General features: G+C 42.7%; 1 protein-coding gene across 1 annotated transcript; it reads right to left on the minus strand.

Annotated features, from left to right (window-relative positions):
• Positions 1 to 121: 121 nt before the first annotated feature.
• Positions 122 to 14,972, minus strand: kdm2ab (lysine (K)-specific demethylase 2Ab). The gene is made up of 23 exons (XM_049586760.1): positions 14,749 to 14,972; positions 14,267 to 14,307; positions 12,630 to 12,768; positions 11,959 to 12,037; positions 11,759 to 11,805; positions 11,389 to 11,567; positions 11,027 to 11,133; positions 10,760 to 10,853; positions 10,329 to 10,482; positions 10,104 to 10,219; positions 8,098 to 8,224; positions 7,697 to 7,986; positions 7,485 to 7,562; positions 7,046 to 7,306; positions 6,738 to 6,866; positions 6,535 to 6,621; positions 6,217 to 6,441; positions 5,739 to 5,768; positions 4,565 to 5,622; positions 3,936 to 4,099; positions 2,242 to 2,388; positions 1,893 to 2,108; positions 122 to 1,761 (listed from the first exon to the last, which is right to left on the minus strand). The coding sequence occupies exons 2-23, from the start codon at positions 14,300 to 14,302 to the stop codon at positions 1,580 to 1,582; spliced, it is 3,945 nt and encodes a 1,314-aa protein (XP_049442717.1). The 5' UTR covers positions 14,303 to 14,307; positions 14,749 to 14,972; the 3' UTR covers positions 122 to 1,579.
• Between the last annotated feature and the right edge of the window lie 2,800 nt (positions 14,973 to 17,772).

Raw genomic sequence — 17,772 nt, forward strand, 5'->3', positions numbered from 1 at the left:
GCGTCGCTTTATTTCCAGGTTATGGAGAGGAGCTGGGTGGAGCCGTGAAGCTGATAATACATTGTTAACAGGATGCACATCTCATTTCCAGTGAGAATGCGACAGCTTGTTTGTCAGCTTTTTATTTTTTCTTGAAAAATAACACAAATAACATAAAGTGAAAAAGGCTTCTGAAAATAATTACAATGCTACCGGACTCCCGTTCTGATAATCGAAAAAAGGAGGAAAACACATTTACACAAAAGTATATATTTATATACTTATATTCATTTTGAAGGGATATGGCCGGGAGAGGAGTCTGGGAGGAGACCTTTGATACAGAACCACTACACTTTTTTAAGGGGAACAAAGAAATGGGCAACCCGAGCACCCCCCAAAAAACAAAATCTACATTGAATCGGACAAGGTCATGAAGTTGAGAGAAAAGTGGATACTCACATTTTTTTCATCCATGAAATAAAAGTGTATCAAAGAGGGGGTGGGGGAGCAAGTTTCATCTAGAATATTAACATTTTTGCTCTAAATGTTGTCTCTGTACAAAAACAAAGCAAAAGGAGTTTGGAAATAATAGCACCTGAAGTCTAACGGTTGTTTGAAAATGCACCATTTATCTGACACCTAACCCTTGGCTTACCCCGAATGCTTAATGCAACCTGCCCTTTATCGGGGTGAGGTGTTGCTGCCATGTCGATTGCCTTCTCACACTGTCTTTTTTTACCCTTTCATACAACCACATCCACTCAATGTCCGTGTATACTTCTCGTGTATACCACTGGACTGCTGTTGCATCCAAATGCCTTATTAAGCTAAACATACAACTGGTAAACGCAGGCCATTCCAGTCACTCACTTTATAAGTCATAATGTCAAAGACCTGTCACCTTTAGTCGTCTTTAAAAAAAAAAATCTTAACGCATAGTTGCTGTGCATAAAGCAGATGTCTTCACACTTCTAAAAAATTTGCTCTCTGAATCTTACAAAAAATAACCATCTATTTAGAGCACCCAAACATAGCTGATATCAAATGAATGAAATCACATGTTAAATAAGACTTTATAGAGATCAGCCAAACGTAATGCAGTCATACCCCAAAGATGAAACTCGTGTCTTTCTCAAGGCAGGAGTTTGTGACTGGGAGTCGTGATTGGCGTCTGTCCACAGAAGAGTTGAGCACTTAATTATCCAAAGGATGTGCAGTCTGATACAGATAATTAATCGCCCATGTCCTCCCACTCCTGACTAAAAAGAAAAGAAAGCAGTTTTGCTTTTCCCACACCACAATGCTTCCCCAAAAAACTGAAAAAAAAATGAAAGCTGAATCTCCCTTCAGGGTACACGGAAAAAATGTATAGAAAGTTGAAACAAAACATTGTTCCAGCTGTGACAACCCCTTACACCAACACTAGTTAAGTGAGTAAGCACTCCAACGTTAGACCCCACCCCTCCTTTAACAGGTACATACAGGTGCATGTGAACTTCCCTGCTTGTCTTAGTCCTTTGTGTCACACAGATTCACATCAGGATCCACTCTGTTGCCTTTGCGCCTTTAAAATGCCTCTGCAGTCAGACGAGGCAGGCGCTTAGGATATCCTCTGGATCAGTTTTTCATCTGATAGGCAGTAGAGTGTGTTGACTGACAGCTCGGAGATGAAGGCCTCGCAGGCCTTGCGGGAGACACCTTTACAGCCTCGCAGGTCGAGCAGCGAGATGCAAGAGAGGCGGCGGAGATATTTGAGACACGTGTCTGTCAGTTTACTGCAACCTGGGACAGACACAAGTGCACAAACACATGATTGTTAGTGAAATAAAACAAATGCAACCTGTGTGTGCATGTTCAATCTCCTTGAAAAATAGCTGTGTCTAGTATATTAGCTATCCCCATCATTCTCTCACCTCCCAGGTTTAGTTCTGCAAGTGTGTTTCGTGTGGACGAGCCCACTGCAGTGAGCAGGTTGATGGATTGGTCGGTGAGGCTATTGCAGTGGGAGAGGTCCAGTTTTGTTAAATGGGGCATGTGGCGGATCACCAGGCGCAGAGTGGAGTCGGTGATGTCCAGGCCTGCTAGTCGCAAACACTGCATGGTCCGCAACTGACTGCGATTGTCACAACCTGGAACAGAGGAATTATGTGGGAAGAAAAAGTTAAAAGAAAGTTTGATATGGACTGAAGTAAAATGAAAGGAAAGACATGGGGTATAAAGTAGGGAAAGAGGCTAGAGTTTATGAGGCTATGCTTTCCACACCTGGAGGGGTGACTAGATCCCTGATCTGAGAGTCTTTGACCCCGTCTGCATATCGCAGGTCCAGAGAACGGAGGAGAGGGCAACCAGAGGAGCAGAGAGCTGAAATAGATGACCAGGAACAACCTGCCACCATTAGATCCTTAAGCCCTGCAAAATCAAGAAAAGATTTAAATAGACTGTTTAATGTATCTGGGTTGGAAAAGGGTTTCTGCCTCAAGCAAGGGAGTTCAAGTATCTCTGGGTCTTGTTTATGAGTGAGGGTAGTATGGAGCGTGAGATGGATCGGCGGTTTGGTGCGGCTTTTGCAGTGATGTGGGCACTGCGCCGGACCATTGTGGTCAAGAGGGAAGGCGAAGCTTTCAATTTACTGGTCCATCTACATCCCAACCCACACCTATGGTCATGAGCTCTGTGTAGTGACCGAAAGAACGAGATCGCGGACACAAGCAGCTGAAATTAGTTTCCCCAGAAGGGTGGCTGGGCTCAGCCTTAGAGATAGGGTGAGGAGGTCAGACATTTGGAGGGAGCTCGGAGTAGAGCTGCTGCTCCTTTGCGTTGAAAGGGGTCAGTTGAGGTAATTTGGGCATCTGATCAGGATGCCTCCTGGGCGCTTTCCATTAGAGGTATTCCAGGCACGTCCAACTGGTAGGAGGTCCCGGGGGCAGACCCAGAACACACTGGAGGGATTACATATCTTATCTGGCCTGGGAACACCTTGGGATCCCCAAGGAAGAGCTGGAAAGACAGATGTTTGGGGTGCTTTGCTTGGCCTGCTGACTCTATGACCCAGCCATGGGTAAGCGAGTGAAAATGGATGGATGAAGATTGAACGACTTATTGGTGCAAACATGACCAATTAAGAATTCATTTGCAAACCCTGGGATTTAAAAAACCCTGTGTAACATAACAGTATGATATAATGATATGAACAAAGCAACCAAGCTGCTCACAGTCTAGATTGTTTTTGTGTGAGTTGCAGTGTGTTGGAGATATCAGCCATAGAGATGTCTGCCTTCTCTCAAGTATAATGGAACTAGATGGCACTTGGCTTGTGGTGCTCACCAAAAAAATACATTTGAAAAACTCAACAGCGATGTTCTTTTTTTTTTTTCTTCAGACACCATGACCCAGTTGCTCAAGATAATCCACAGACCTTGTTGGGAGCAGTTTCATGTAAGAACTATTTTCTGTCTACTGAACAACACCCACCAACCGTATCACCACACACAAGGAAGTGAGCAGCTAATCATGAATGAGAGACTTGTGCTTGTAACAGCATGAGTTGTAAACACAAATGGCGTCCTACTTGGCTGAGCTGTAACAAGATGAAGGCAAACTTCCTTCTGTGCTTTGAGCACCACAACCAAGTATTATCTAGTTCAATCATACTCAAAAGAAGGCAACCATCTCTACAGCCGATATCTACAACACTCAGCAACTCACACCAAACAATCTAGACTGATAAATAGCGCTATAGGTAAGATGAAAAATATGGTTTTAATTTCAGTGGTGAACTGTTCCTTTCAACTGCACTCATTTCTGTCATTCTTTTATTTCATGGTGTCATATTTATTTACATATGTAACACTGACCAAATTGGAATCTAATACATATAACATTGTGTGGAAGACTGTGTGTGTGTGTGTGTGTGTGTGTGTGTGTGTGTGTGTGTGTGTGTATGTGTGTTTACGTACCAGGCAGGCGGCCAACAAGCCAGTTGAGCTGTTTTTTAGAGATGTTGGTCCAGGAGAGATCGAGCGTGACCGGCTGTCTCTTTATGATGCCTGTTAGTGCCTGAGGAGTAACAGTGCGTTTGATGCTCAGGTCAATCCGTGCCCAAAGCCGCTTGTCTAAACACCTGCGAGCAAGCACACACTGATTAAAAACGCATCCATTCATGGGTATCTATTTGCAAAGTGATATGACACTACAAATTACCTGGCATGGATAAACACAACCTCACTATTGAGTTTGCAATACAAAAGATATAAAAAAAAATTAGGGATGGGGGTTGATTGCATTTCCTGAAATTGAAATCTATGTATCAAATCCAAAACATATTAAATCCCTTTCTCTTTTCACAGCTGCAAGAAACTAAAGACAAACATAACTACAACTTAAAGATGTCTAATCACATTTTATTGACTGCAAAGGTAGAAACGCAACACTTTTTTTAACACAGCCTACTTACGTGAGGAGACAAGTTATGTTAGCATTGCAGTTTAAGAGATAGTGATATTTTGCCTACCAGGACCCAGATACAAAATGGAAGCAGCTATTAAAACCCATCCATAATAAATGCATATCCATTAAGAAGTCTTACCATTTGTACCAGTTCTTGCAGACAGCCATGCAGACACAGAGATCTGCTCGACTCAAGTAACGGAAGACAGATACCCACACCTCCCTCTCACAGCCTGGCCCACTCCCACCGTTCTCCCTGTCTGCTTCGCTCCCTCCCTCCTGCAGGGCGGACAGAGGGATGCGGAGATGGGGAAGCTCAGACGTCGAAGAAGAGGAGGCACCATTGCTCAGTTTGGCCGGCCTGCTCAGCCTCATTTTTTTAGAGTCCTCCACCCTCTCTGTGTGGGAAGTACGAGTGTCTGTGTGTCCACTGCGAGTGTGTGGTGGTGTGTGCCTATTGGAGTGTTGATCGGGACGGGGGCCGCGGTTTCTAATGGGGGGTCTGGCGAGGGTTCGGCTCTGGTTGTGTATTGTGGAAGTAGCAGTTTGAGAGGCAATGGCTTCTAATTTAGGGACAATGGCTGATGGGTCCCGCTTGGCCCTGGTTGGCCGCTGAAGTGTCACTTTAAGATATGAACCATCTTTGCCCCCCGTTTCACTGTCCTGCTCTATTTCCTCCTCGTCATCCTCCTCCGCACCGTTTTGGTTGGTCATCTCGCTCCCTTCCTCTTCTCTTTCTTTGGCTGCCCGTCCTTCTCGCCTCGACTGTGGCCGGTTCTCTTTATCCAATCCCCTCCCACTGTTCTGCCCCCTCTCCTCTTCCTCGTCATCGTCACTGCTGCTGGTGTTGGTGCTGCTGCTGCTGCTGTCCTCGCTCTCCTCCTCCTCCTCCTCCTCCTCCTCCTCCAAACCTTCAGGGCTTCTACCACCTCTGATTCCTCTTCCTGCTCCTCCCCCCCGCAGCCGCACTCCTCTCCCCCTCCCTCTGCGGGGCTCTCCTTTGGGCTCAAGTACTAGACCGAGGGAAGACTGCTGCTGGAAGGACCCGGTCCCTCCTAAAGAGCTGTGGTAAGGGGAGCCACTTGCCCAAGTGGAGCCCCGGCCTCTGCCCTGAGATAGTCTGCTGGTTGAGGAGCGCAGCCGGGACAGCACCCTGGAGCCCAACAGCCTGGGTGAACGCTCTAGAGATGACTGTTTCTGTTTGGCAGGAAAGCACAAAGAAAGGACGGCAAATGAGAACAAGATGCTACTTGGATGAACCTGTAGTATTCAAATGCAATGGGGAGCATTACAGAAATAAGTGCACTGCTTACCGTTATGATTTTGCTGCGCTCTAGTTTTATCTGCAATAAACAGAACAAGGGTTGGAGATGGAAGGAGATAAATGTTTAACAGAGAGAAAAAAACAGTTGTTTTTTGTCCGCTATTCTAAGTCAGAGGAGGTGCCAATAACTGTATCTTCAGCATCTGCCTAATCAGTTTCAGGGAGACTGCAAATTTCATCAAGGCAACACTCAATTTTTTAAGCTCTTTTTAGATATGTAACATCTTCAGTGATTAAAACAGATCAAAATCAATGGGCTCTCTATGTATATTTCATACTCCTGGAAAAGCTGAATTTTTAGTGCACCTAAACCTTTAAGGCCTCTCAAACTGAAAGGAAAACTTGCTGCTGAACTATCAAAATGCTTTCAATCGACACATTTCACCCATGTTGCAGAACTAAATCTGTCATGATATGCTTTCACTAAACTGTGAGCAAATTCAACAAATGCATTTAATCCACTTTACCCTCTTCTTGAGTCTGAGCTCCAGTGCATTTGCTCTTTTGCGGCTCTGCTGATGCTGCAGTAGCAGTTTCTGAGAAGGTGGTGGTGCTGTGGGTCGGGACGGGGATCTCCTACGTTTCCCTCGGCTCCCTCCTTCACCTACACCGATGCCTTCCCGGTAGGCGAGTTTGGACGGTGGCAAGGAGCCTGAGCCCTCCGACTCATCACTATCCTCATCGCTGGAAGACTAGAGTGGGAAGGACAGGAAGAGATGGATGAGGGGGTTGAAGAAGATAAAGTGGCATTGTTAATTTGAGTGAGAACATCTGCCATATCGTACCTCTGATGCCGAGTCTTTGCCTTGGTAACATTTGGGACACTCCCAGCAGCTGGGCAAATCCTTATTGATCTTCCCCTCACCAGGTTCCTGAAAGAGCAAACAGTTAAAGGTTTGAAATAGCGGCTACAAATTCACAAGCAGTGACAGCAATTATTGGGTAATGTATTCAGTTTATAGCTTCCGCTATGTCTGAGGCAGGTTACCTTAATGCACTGACGATGGGCAATCTGCGAGCAGACAGAGCACTCCATAAGTGAGCAAGAGCTCAGATTTGACTCCTCAGATTCTCCTTCTCCACATATGGCACATCGCGCTGTGTTCGGCAAGGCAGGCTGCAGGAAGAAATAATCATTATTTACACCACGGGCGTGGCCCTAAATATTGCAGATTCAATCATTTAACCCAGTTCTGAGTTTCGACTGAATATTTTCTCCTGGTATACACCATGCATACATGTACAGCATCATTTGATGCCACACATACAAAGACAATGGTAAGAATGACGACTCACCGATAGACACTGCCTCATGATGCAGCCCTTCTTCATGCGTCCAGGCCCACCAAACTTCCTCATGTCATGGCAGTACTGGCAGGTGCCGCACTCCTTCCTGCAGCAGCCGGCGCAGCGCTTGCACCTCACCCGTCTGCGCCTCAGGGCAGAGATGGAGGAGCGTTTGGCGGACCTCTGGCCCAGAGGCTTGTGCAGGGTGGGGCCCAGGCGAGGACGGTAAATAACAGGGGGAGGGGGAATGGGCGGCTGGTACCATGATGGCTGCATCGACAGGAAAAGCAAACAAATTAGAATTGTGTATGAGCTGGGGCATGATGAGCCTAAATGAAGGGCTTAATCATTTATAATAAATCATACTAAAACACTAATTTTTAACACGCTATCTGCTCACAAACAATTCTCTGTGCTCTCAGCTAGCTGAAAATATTTCTCTACTCACCCTTTTGGGCCACTTGACAATAGGCTCTCCAGTGTAGGACAGCTTAGAGTCATCATTGGCATGTTCCTTCAGAAGAGTCTGAACAAGCGGAGAAGAGAAAAGGAGTATTAACACATATGTATCTCAAATATACCTGAACTTTTACCCTTGAAATAGCATCATGAAGCATCAGTAGCCAGTGTGAGTTCAGTGTGAGAGGGAATGACACCCACCCTCATGTCTTCGAGCAGTGCTGTGGGGTTCATGATGCCTGCAGGGACACACTTTTTCTGAGCCGGCAGCTCCTCTAGTTTCCCCAAGAGGTTCCACAGTCCCTCTAACTCAAAGGGAGTCAGGACCTGCCGAGGTTTAGTAACTTGAGCGGCCTCCTCTTCTTCTTCTTCTTCTTCTTTGACTTCTTCTTCCTTGAACTTGATCTCCTTGTTTTCAGTGTCACTGTCAACTCCATTGGAGGTGCCATTCTTGGTGTGGTCATTGGTTTCAAGGTCAGCCGGAGTCAGTCCTGAAAAGAGAGTGGACATGACGGTTGACTCTCATGACAGTGATGGATTAGATTACAGGTCTTTGTACGGACAGCAGTGTTGTCTTGTGTGCCTTGTGTATCCATCCTCACCTATGCCTAGGGAGTATTTTTGGAACTCAGGGGTGAGGTGGGAGATGTTGGTCTGACAGTAGAGGTATCTCTCCAGGACGTACCAGCACATCTCATAGTAGAATGGGTAGCGAAACTTTGCTGGCACCTAGAGGAGGAGGACAGAAACAGATTAGGAAAAATCCTGCTTATTAATTTTTTGCATCTTCAAGACCCTGTTTAGTCAAATACCACCGCGAGACAACGCAATGATATACAGGACTGCACATTTTCCGCTTCTTTAACAAACTGCTCTTCAGCTGCTCTGAAGCATTTGTCACAGCTTTGTTGTGGTTTGCACTTCTGCTTAGGAAGAGGTGGGGGAAGTGCGGTGTGCCTGCAGTGGCTAGCGCCCGGATGCAGTCTGAACACCTGCGTGCTTCCCCTCAACCAGCTGATCATACTGTATATGGCTAGGCAGTGACAGTGTCTGAAAAGCATGTTCAAGCCGAGCATAACCACTCTGTGCTCTAACAAAGTTCAGGAAAAAAAAAAGTCTCCCACGAGACTGTTATGTTTCCTGGAGATGACTTGATTTTGTGTTACTGTATAAGTGTGATTCAAGAGTCATGTTGTTACACCAAAGAAGTGGGAGGAATATATGGTAATATGATTAGTTCAACTTCACATTATGACTACATAATTGTGCAGCCTTATGTGTGAATGCACCAATCACATACTCATCATTAGTGTCAGCAATAATACAGACTCTATTTGGTGGATTGGGTCGGACCATGACATAACCAACGCACATTAAATACAGCTTCTTTGAAAGTGTTATTCAAAGATTCAGTATTTTCATTAAATTAATTCAGACACAGAGTGCATTTACATGGACATGAATAACCTGTATATGAGGCTTGCCCCGGTTTTGATGATATTCAGGATATAGTGTTTACATGAGCACAAAGAAACCAGGTTGTTCATATTCCCAGTATAAAAAAATACTAGTAATCCCATTACTGATTATTACAGTCCATTTGAGCAGGTGCTTGTGATATTTATAGAAACAATTCAGATGAGACCTAAGAGAAATATTAAACATGACACTGTACATTTACCATCACTCAACAACTCAACTGCTTATTTTTTCTCGACTCCGATCACCAATAGCTTTCTCACTGCACCATCGTCTCTCTCTCTAGCTCACTCTAACCACACACACACTACCCACTAAGCTACCGTTACTGCTGAAAGCAGCTACTCTACTCATATAACACTGCCCTCCACTTTGATCAGTGCTAGTCTGTCACTGTCACTACCACCGCAAAGGAAAGGGGGGCAGAGGATGAAGATACTACCAAAAGACAAAAAAAACTCTGTTCCTTCATCACTCCAGAAGTGAGAAGCTTTCACTGCTGCCATTTTTTGTATTTGTTACATCACTTGGCAAAAGCTGTGTCCACACAGATATGTAGCAGTGTTTAATAACCGGGATATGGTGTATATGTGCAGTAATAGTTGGAGTACTTTGCATATTACATGTTGGTTTCGCATAAATGTGGTATGGTTTCATGCTGGTTTCTGAAAATGAGACATGCTGTTTGTTTACATGATCAAACACATCAATACAATAACCTGATATTCATGTCCATGTAAACACTATCTCCATGTTAACTTCATCAGTGAGGTATTCAGATTTTGAAGTTGAGGATAAGTGAGCACTGGTATTGATATCACGATGCTACTCAGTATCTCAGTAGCCTGGGTTTATGTGTCGGAATTAGTATTGGAGAGAAATCATAATAAATAAAAATCTGTGCATGGCTTACTTTATGGCACTTACAAATTCTTGAAATTAAATTCATGCTGTTGAGAAATGATTCTGTCGCAAGTGTTTTTCTATGATGAGTAATTCCACAGGATAAGACTCTGAATCATGCCTTGCATAATCACAAAATCTTAAGCAATCATCAATGTGTGTCAAAAGGACAGTTATATATCAACAGCAGTAAAAGGGTTTACAGTGAATGTGAGGGGCTGCTCACCCGTGTGCGATCCTCAATGCTGTAGATGTTGAGCTGCATGGGGATGTTAAAGCTGTGGAGGAAGTTCCCCCCAAACACCAATGTGTCCTCTGGGGTGTACACGGCATGGATCCACCCTAACAACATACACGATGGGGAATGTTTAAGGAATGTAGTTGTCAAGTGAGTGGTGTGTTTTATTTAATAGGTCAGTATGCGTCGCTGCCGTAATACATCAACGTATACCTGATGGGATTATGAAGGTGTTGCCTTGCTTGAGCTCTATCCTCTGACAGTCGTGACACTTGTCCCCCAAGAAGATGTCGCCCTGTTTTCCTGATAAAACCCAGTTCTCATACATCTCCAGGTTCTGTGGTGTGGGTGGAATCAGCCAGAACACCTGCAAAGGTCACAGGAAAAAAAGTTAGGCGTCTCAACTGAGGTCAACAAATACATAAAAATGTGACCATATCACTGATGTGCATTTACAGGACGTTAACAGGAAAGTTGAAATGCAAGATGAAGTGATAGTTCACAATCATATTTACTTTTACTCTGACAGGAAGAGCGAGAAAATTAGCTGTCTCTCATTACGACTAAGAAGTTTCCACTGGGTCACTGAAGGTAGTCAGACCTTTACATCTACCATTCTTGTGTGTTGTGTCCTCCAGACTGACCTTTCCTCCTCGCAGGATGTGGTACCAGACGGAAGTGCCTCCAAAGTCAATGTGGAAATCTGTGAAGCAGCCCTGCACACTCATGAGACAGTACCTGAGAGGAGCAGAGGAAGGATGGAGAACACAACAGGATAACAGGTTAAAATGGGGAAAAAACAGCCATTAAGAGACTTTGAATTGAAGTGTATTACATGTATCACTGATGTATGACATGTGATTAGCGTCATAGGAAATGTTCTATGTTTCTGAGGCGTATGGTTTACTCACTTCTGTACTTTGGGATAATGCATGTCTATGATGGCATTAGTGGAGTCTCTCTGCCTCTCCTTGAGATGGCGAGGCCACATGTTGTCAACCCAGTCAATAAGGTCCACCTGATAAATAAGGAGAAGAAAAAGGTATAAAACATGCATTCAAATTGACAAGACTGTTTCTATTAAGACACCTTATAGACAAAGTATTTTGATCCCACAACCAAGCCAAAGCTCTGTAGCCATCAAAGCAGCACACGAATTATTAGGATAAGTAGCCTGTCGAGTATGTGCCATAAGAGCTTTAAAATGACATTACCAGTGTGTACATATAAGCTGTTGTAAAGCCCTGAAGTGTTAGACTGTGTGCATTCTCACCGACGCCGGTCGTTTGACAAGATTCTCCAGCCTGGTGTGGCTGAACTCCAGGCTGATGACATTGTAGAGTTTTTCTCTTTCTGACGGCGGCGTCTCATAGTAGCGTCGCCACTGAGCCATCGACATCTCGATTCCCTTCTGGGTGTTCACATCCATCACGTCTACAATGCGTCGACTACCTGTAAGAGAATCACAAGGAGTTCAACGTCTGAAACCACTGTAATCAGTTTCAATTTAGCATTTAAATGTTGTTACTTATCAGCCGGCATATTCAAAGATATATCTGGAGCATGGTAATATCTTCCTCTAAGGCTAGCCATTTAGCCAAGCAAAACCATTTATTCTGAAAGGGCACAAAAGAGGAACTTACCTACAAACAACTTGACATCACTCACACTAAAATCAGGGTCTGGCATTCTGCAAGAGAGAGGTAACAGGTTTATTAACATTTGTTTTGAAATTATTTTAAACTAAGTCAGTATATGTCTCCATATAACAAAGTAAAAAAAAGACTGTATGCGATTAGAGAAAGAGTAATCTGTGATTTACCAGTAAAAGTATGCTACTTACTGTATGCCAAGGCCTTCAGTTGTATCAAAGATAATGGGGTCCCTGAGCCCTTCCCTCTGGATGTATTCAAATGTGAAATCTAGAAAGACGACAAACACTAAGATTACTCAAAGTTACAATGACAAGACTTAAACAAACCAACATTAACTGGCAGACACACTTCTGTCTGATCAATACAGTGTTCCAAAATCTGCAGTATCAAGAAACACAGCACAGAACAAACGGCTAACATTACAGGTAGAGTCAGCGATTCTGGAGAATCATTGGTGATACTTAAACTCAACACCCAAATACACCACTCTCCTGAGTGCTACTTCAGAAGCTCCTGTAATAGTTCTATGTCACCTGTACATCTGTTCCTTGTGGGCAAGGACGCAGAAAAGGGAGAGTAGCTGACATAGTGTTGTGCAGCTCAGTCCGAACCACTTTGTTTGTTTCCTACTTACAGAGCCAGGGCTGTATATGTACACCGGATTTAATTTCAGAGCACAACCACAGAACAGAAAGCTAGCGGACCGTGAGGAGATATTCGCTGAACTTGACAAAAGGTGTATTGGATTAGAATTGCTGACTGAGCCTTTAATTGCCTTTACATGGCATCAGATAGATTCAAGAGTGGTTGCATTGAAATTTTATTCCAACAATCTCTTGGGTTGGTGCAAACCTCTTACCTTTACCCTCCATGTGTTTGATCAAGTCACTGTTAAACCTGGTGCACTGCAACTTCTCATCCAGGTCGAACATTCGTTTCCCTTCGATTTCATCATCTGAGATTCCATCGTCCTGGTAGCGGCGCCGCGTACCTGTACGCTGAGGACAGCAAAAGGGTTCTGTTAACCTCTATGTCACACATAGAGAAGAAGACTTGTGATGAGCAACCAAAAAAAGGACAGCAGGAGTGGGCTTGAACAACTGGCAGTAAGAAATATGGGATATTTTACTGCACTGAAGATATATCAATGCCATGACAAAGCTGTGTTATAGCAACCTATCAGACCCAGCAAAGCTGATAACAAGAGTACATATGTACAACGTCACATAATAAAAAGGACTTAGGGGATATGCTTGGAAGGAAAACCTTGAAAGCAACGACTAGTATCACATCAGTCATTTGTCACAAAACTCTTGGTGACTGGTTCTGTCACACCACCAAAGGCAAGCAGAACTGTATCTAACACGGATGCAAAAAATCCAAGATCCCTGCAACACTGCTTTATGTATTTTTAAAATGTTCTTATTGGAGTCTAATTTCCAAGATATGAGGTTACACCCAAGGGAGCTGTCCCTTATCTCTCAGTGGTTAAAAAAAAGGATCTAAAATTGCCATTAGGGACAAAACTAACGCTTTCACCCAAGACAAGAACATAATCACAATAAATCAATCCAAGCAGATCAGTCAGCCAGAGACCAAATCAGTTCATGTGGGATCCAAACAATGCAGCATCACAATAGCAGGGGTTAATCTTCCACACACTGCCCCCCTCTTTTACTCCCCTCCTGCCTTTCACCCTATGCAACACTGCTTGGCTAGACAGATGGATAAAGCACAACACCCCCGCTCTCAGATCACCCCACCCCCATCCCTTTCCCACAAGTGTGGTATTATTTAAACTCAGATACTCCTTATTATAACAACTGAGCACTACACAGTAGCTACTAATTTGCAACAGAAAACTATTTAATACAGTAGAGGAAAGCCACCCACACCATTGTTTTCATGAAAAGTAATAAAAATGACAAAGGGACTTTATGGATTGCAATTAAGCAACAATTTATGGGTGCTTTTATTAAGCTTTGGTGTGTTCAACAAACAACCAAAGGCATGTTTCCCAAAGCTAAATCGTCAATGGCAGGATAGGCATTATTATATAAAGAGATGAAACTGCTTACTTCCCCAAACACTAGTACCAGTCTTTCTCTGAGTACACAGTGGGACGTTTGTAAGCACTGGGGTAATTACTTTACAACAGGGGGATGTGGTTGTAAGAAGGTGAAGCAAGGTCACAGCACAAATGTTGTCAGGTTAGACAGTGGACTTGACCTTCTCTTGAACCCTGGGTCTTAAGACAGGTTCATTGCCGAGGTTAGGGTGGCACACAACACAGAGAGGATCACTGCCTTTAAACACAATGTGCCAAAAGAAAGTGGACTATTTTAATCAAATACAATGTTTATCGTCTAGTAGACTGCTTTGTGAGTTTTAAAGACTAACACCACACACGCAACTTGGGTGAAAAACGCTTAGCAGTTGCACTGTAAACATAAAACAAGTGTTCCAGGAAGCTAGCAGTTTGGTTAAGTTACTCACCAGGCGTTTGCTGTACCGTGTATGAGGATCCTCCATGATCTCTAGAAGAGAAATAAAGTATCGTCAGTAGCGTTATACCACACTGATTAAATAGTCGACCAATGTTTCAGTGTGTTTTTACATTCAGTGAAACAGACGCACACACCTCTCTCTGAGTACAGCCTAGCTAGCTGCTAACGTTAGCCAACAGTGTTGCTTTAGCCAGCTAGCTACGGTTAGCAACACAACACAAAACATTTACGTTGAACTTGCGTCACTGTACAAGACAAGTGCCGAGTACAGTAGCAACATTTTAGCAGGAATACCCTGCACTCGTGTGTCCATTTACTGACGCTATTTAACTGTCGCTATCGGTTAACGTAAACTAGCTCAGTTGCCAATCCCTTTCTTAAGTCGTCGGCTAACGTTGACGCTGGCTAACTAGCTAGCTAGCTAGCTGACATTAGCGTCTATACAGCAGTTGTAAGCTTCTTTATCGTTACCTCTGCGTCTTAACTCCTTTTAGCCGTGGTGGTCAAAGTAATGTTTCCCAGCTAGAGCGTCTGAGGCCTCCCAGTAAAGTTTCTCCCCATGTTATGTGATAACAGCGGTGTATATTGTTATGTTTATTATTGTGCGATAAAGTTAGACGGATTCGACGCTTCGAGCCGCCATTTTCAGCTGGTCAGATAACACACACACACATAACACACAAACCAAAAAAAAAAAAAAAAAGCTCATGACCCACCCCCCTATTTACCTCACTGCTCCGAGACATTAGCATAGAGACGCTCTCATTGGACACAACATGTGCTCTTTAAACCCGATTATCATATGTTAATAGACATGTGTACTCGGTTTGTGCTCCCTGGTGTGACGGTGGAGAGGTGGGTTTAGTTTCCCTCTGCACTGAGGTGAGATGGGATAAGATGCTCCCTTAATTCCTCTCTTCAATTATGTATATATGGCACTAAATCCACTCTTAACACATGTATTTAATGACTACGCTGTAGTGAATTGTGACATTTCATCTGACATGCTGCATTCTTGAGATTTAATCCACCAGTTCAGTAAAATAACTTTGTTCTTCCCCCATCTTACCCCACCAGTACCCAAAGAGATATTCACTATCTTCATTATATTAATTCCTCCTGCAAATCCCTCAGAATTAGAACTACTTCACTGATAGCTGGAGGTAAATTGTAAAACATTACAGTCACACTGATGTAAAGCAAAGAAAATTATATATAAGTAGAAATAAGGGACTGTTCGTTACTTAAGAGGTAGGAGGAGATTCAGAAAGAAGGGGAAGCATGTCAAATGATTTTTAAGCTCTAGGGAGGGTCTAATGTGGGGGAAGGGGCATATATATTTTAAAAGGTTGTATTTTATTTTTATTTTACAGCAGATTTTTTTTTTAAAAAAAAGAAAAAGAGAGAGAGAAATACTTTTTTTCAACTCAAGGATTTTGTCTTTAAATTTTAACTTTTAACTTTCAAACATCAAAGGGTAAGTTTTAAAAAAATGTATTTACTAATTTATGGTCCGTCAGTCACTTAGGGAGGCTCAAAATTAAAAGTAAAAAAAAAAAGTAGTTACAGCCCAGCCACCCCCCCTCCCCTGATAAGTACAGAACAGTCCCTAAGAACTATGAAATAAGAAGTATGTAAAAGATTCTTTTAAAGTGCATTATGCCATTAGTATGTAAAATATTTGTAACTAAAATTATATTAAAATAGTATCATTAATTTTAATATAAATATTAAAAAAATAATAAAAAATATTTATAATAACCTAAATATGTCAGTTTGTCCGCAATAGTAAAATATTATATATATACATATATATGTATGTAGGCTACAATATGTGCGTCATGTGTTAAAAATTCAAAAAGTGGTGTTGGTGTCCTGAACTCATGCATGATGAGAAAATTAAGTACATTTTGTTGCAAACATCTCTGTACTAACTGGACAGTCATAAATGAAGCAACTTTTTACTGTTGAAATAAAGTAGCATAAAATATATGCACATCTGTTATATTTGTATGTATATATCATTTTAAACATTATAATGCAGAAATTGTTTCGCGTTATTTTCACAGTATGCTTGTTGTGCATGAATGCATACTAACATTATAATGTATGCAGCATTTCATTTTATGGTGGAATACCAGAAATATGCACCACTGGTGTTGCATGCATATGTACACTGGTTTCGGTTAATTCATTGTATATAACTTCATTTATTTATTCATTCTGTATCTATTTATTCTACCTACCTGCGTCCTACTCACCTTGTCTGTCCCTGTGTGTTACTGTAATGTTAAATTTCCGTCCTCCAAAGGATCAATATATTGTAGTGAGTTTAATCTAATCTTATCCCCGCTTATCCTCCACACACGAAGCAGGAAAACAAGCGCGCCCTCGTGTCAAACCCCGCCCCACGGGGTGTTGATGGGCCGGGCCTGCCTCTGGTTAGGACGAACAGCGAGATGGGGGATGAAATGAGGTCAGGGAAGCCGTTCATACACGGATGTAATGTCGTGCATCGCCATATCTGCACAGCACACACAGTAAAGGCTGCTCTGAGAGTAAAACATGTGTCTGCCTCCATGCAACCAGAGGTGATCAGCTGAGCCATGTACAAACCCTCCAACACATGAAGCCAAGCACACACAGACACTGGGTACAACGCACAGAAATCTTTTATTACATAACAGGCTTTACTGGGTTGACACACAGCCAGTGAGCGAGTTGCTGTTACAGAAAAGACCATCATCGGTACAAGCATTTCATCAGCACAGACGCATACAGACAGACCACACACAACAAAATCACATACAAATTTATTCAAATTATGACAACAAATAAGTCAGAAAATACTACTTGACTGGATATTTTTAACCAGAGCATAATATGTGTTGTGCATGAATGAACGTCTGGACCCAAAGACAGAAAAAACACCATCATGCATATTTACTAAGCTTAGATAAATCCTTAGAAATAGATTCCTTATAATAATAAACATGACTGTCCCCTCTATGCACCACCAGGAGGCGGCAGACTACAGTCGACCAGGATGGTCCAAAATGGTTATAAGTCACATGTTGAATTATGAACAGGCAGACTGAGAAAAATCTACACATTTATAACACGTTTAAACACTTCATACAGCGAGGAAATAATTAAATTATTAATAAAAGGGTAAGTGTGCAGGGCTGGTGTGGGTCAATTTCTTTCTTTTTTTTTTAACCTTTTATTAAATTTTAAAACAGATTCAAATGATAATCAGGGTAAAGAACAGGGGAGCACCTCAGGAAACTTTCTTTTCTTGACCCTATCTTCCTTGGAAACACTACACAAAGACAAAAAAGGACATTACTGAAACATTTAATTTGATAGAACATAGCTCAGAGTGTTTCAGGCTGATGCAGGTGCTTTACCTGTGTTAAGCCTTTTTACGAGAAGAAGCTGTAGAGATAGGAGAACCCAACGATCCCAATGATGGCACAGCACAATGTAATCATC

The sequence above is a fragment of the Epinephelus fuscoguttatus genome, linkage group LG9, assembly GCF_011397635.1.
Source record: "Epinephelus fuscoguttatus linkage group LG9, E.fuscoguttatus.final_Chr_v1".
Taxonomy (NCBI): Eukaryota; Metazoa; Chordata; class Actinopteri; order Perciformes; family Serranidae; genus Epinephelus; species Epinephelus fuscoguttatus.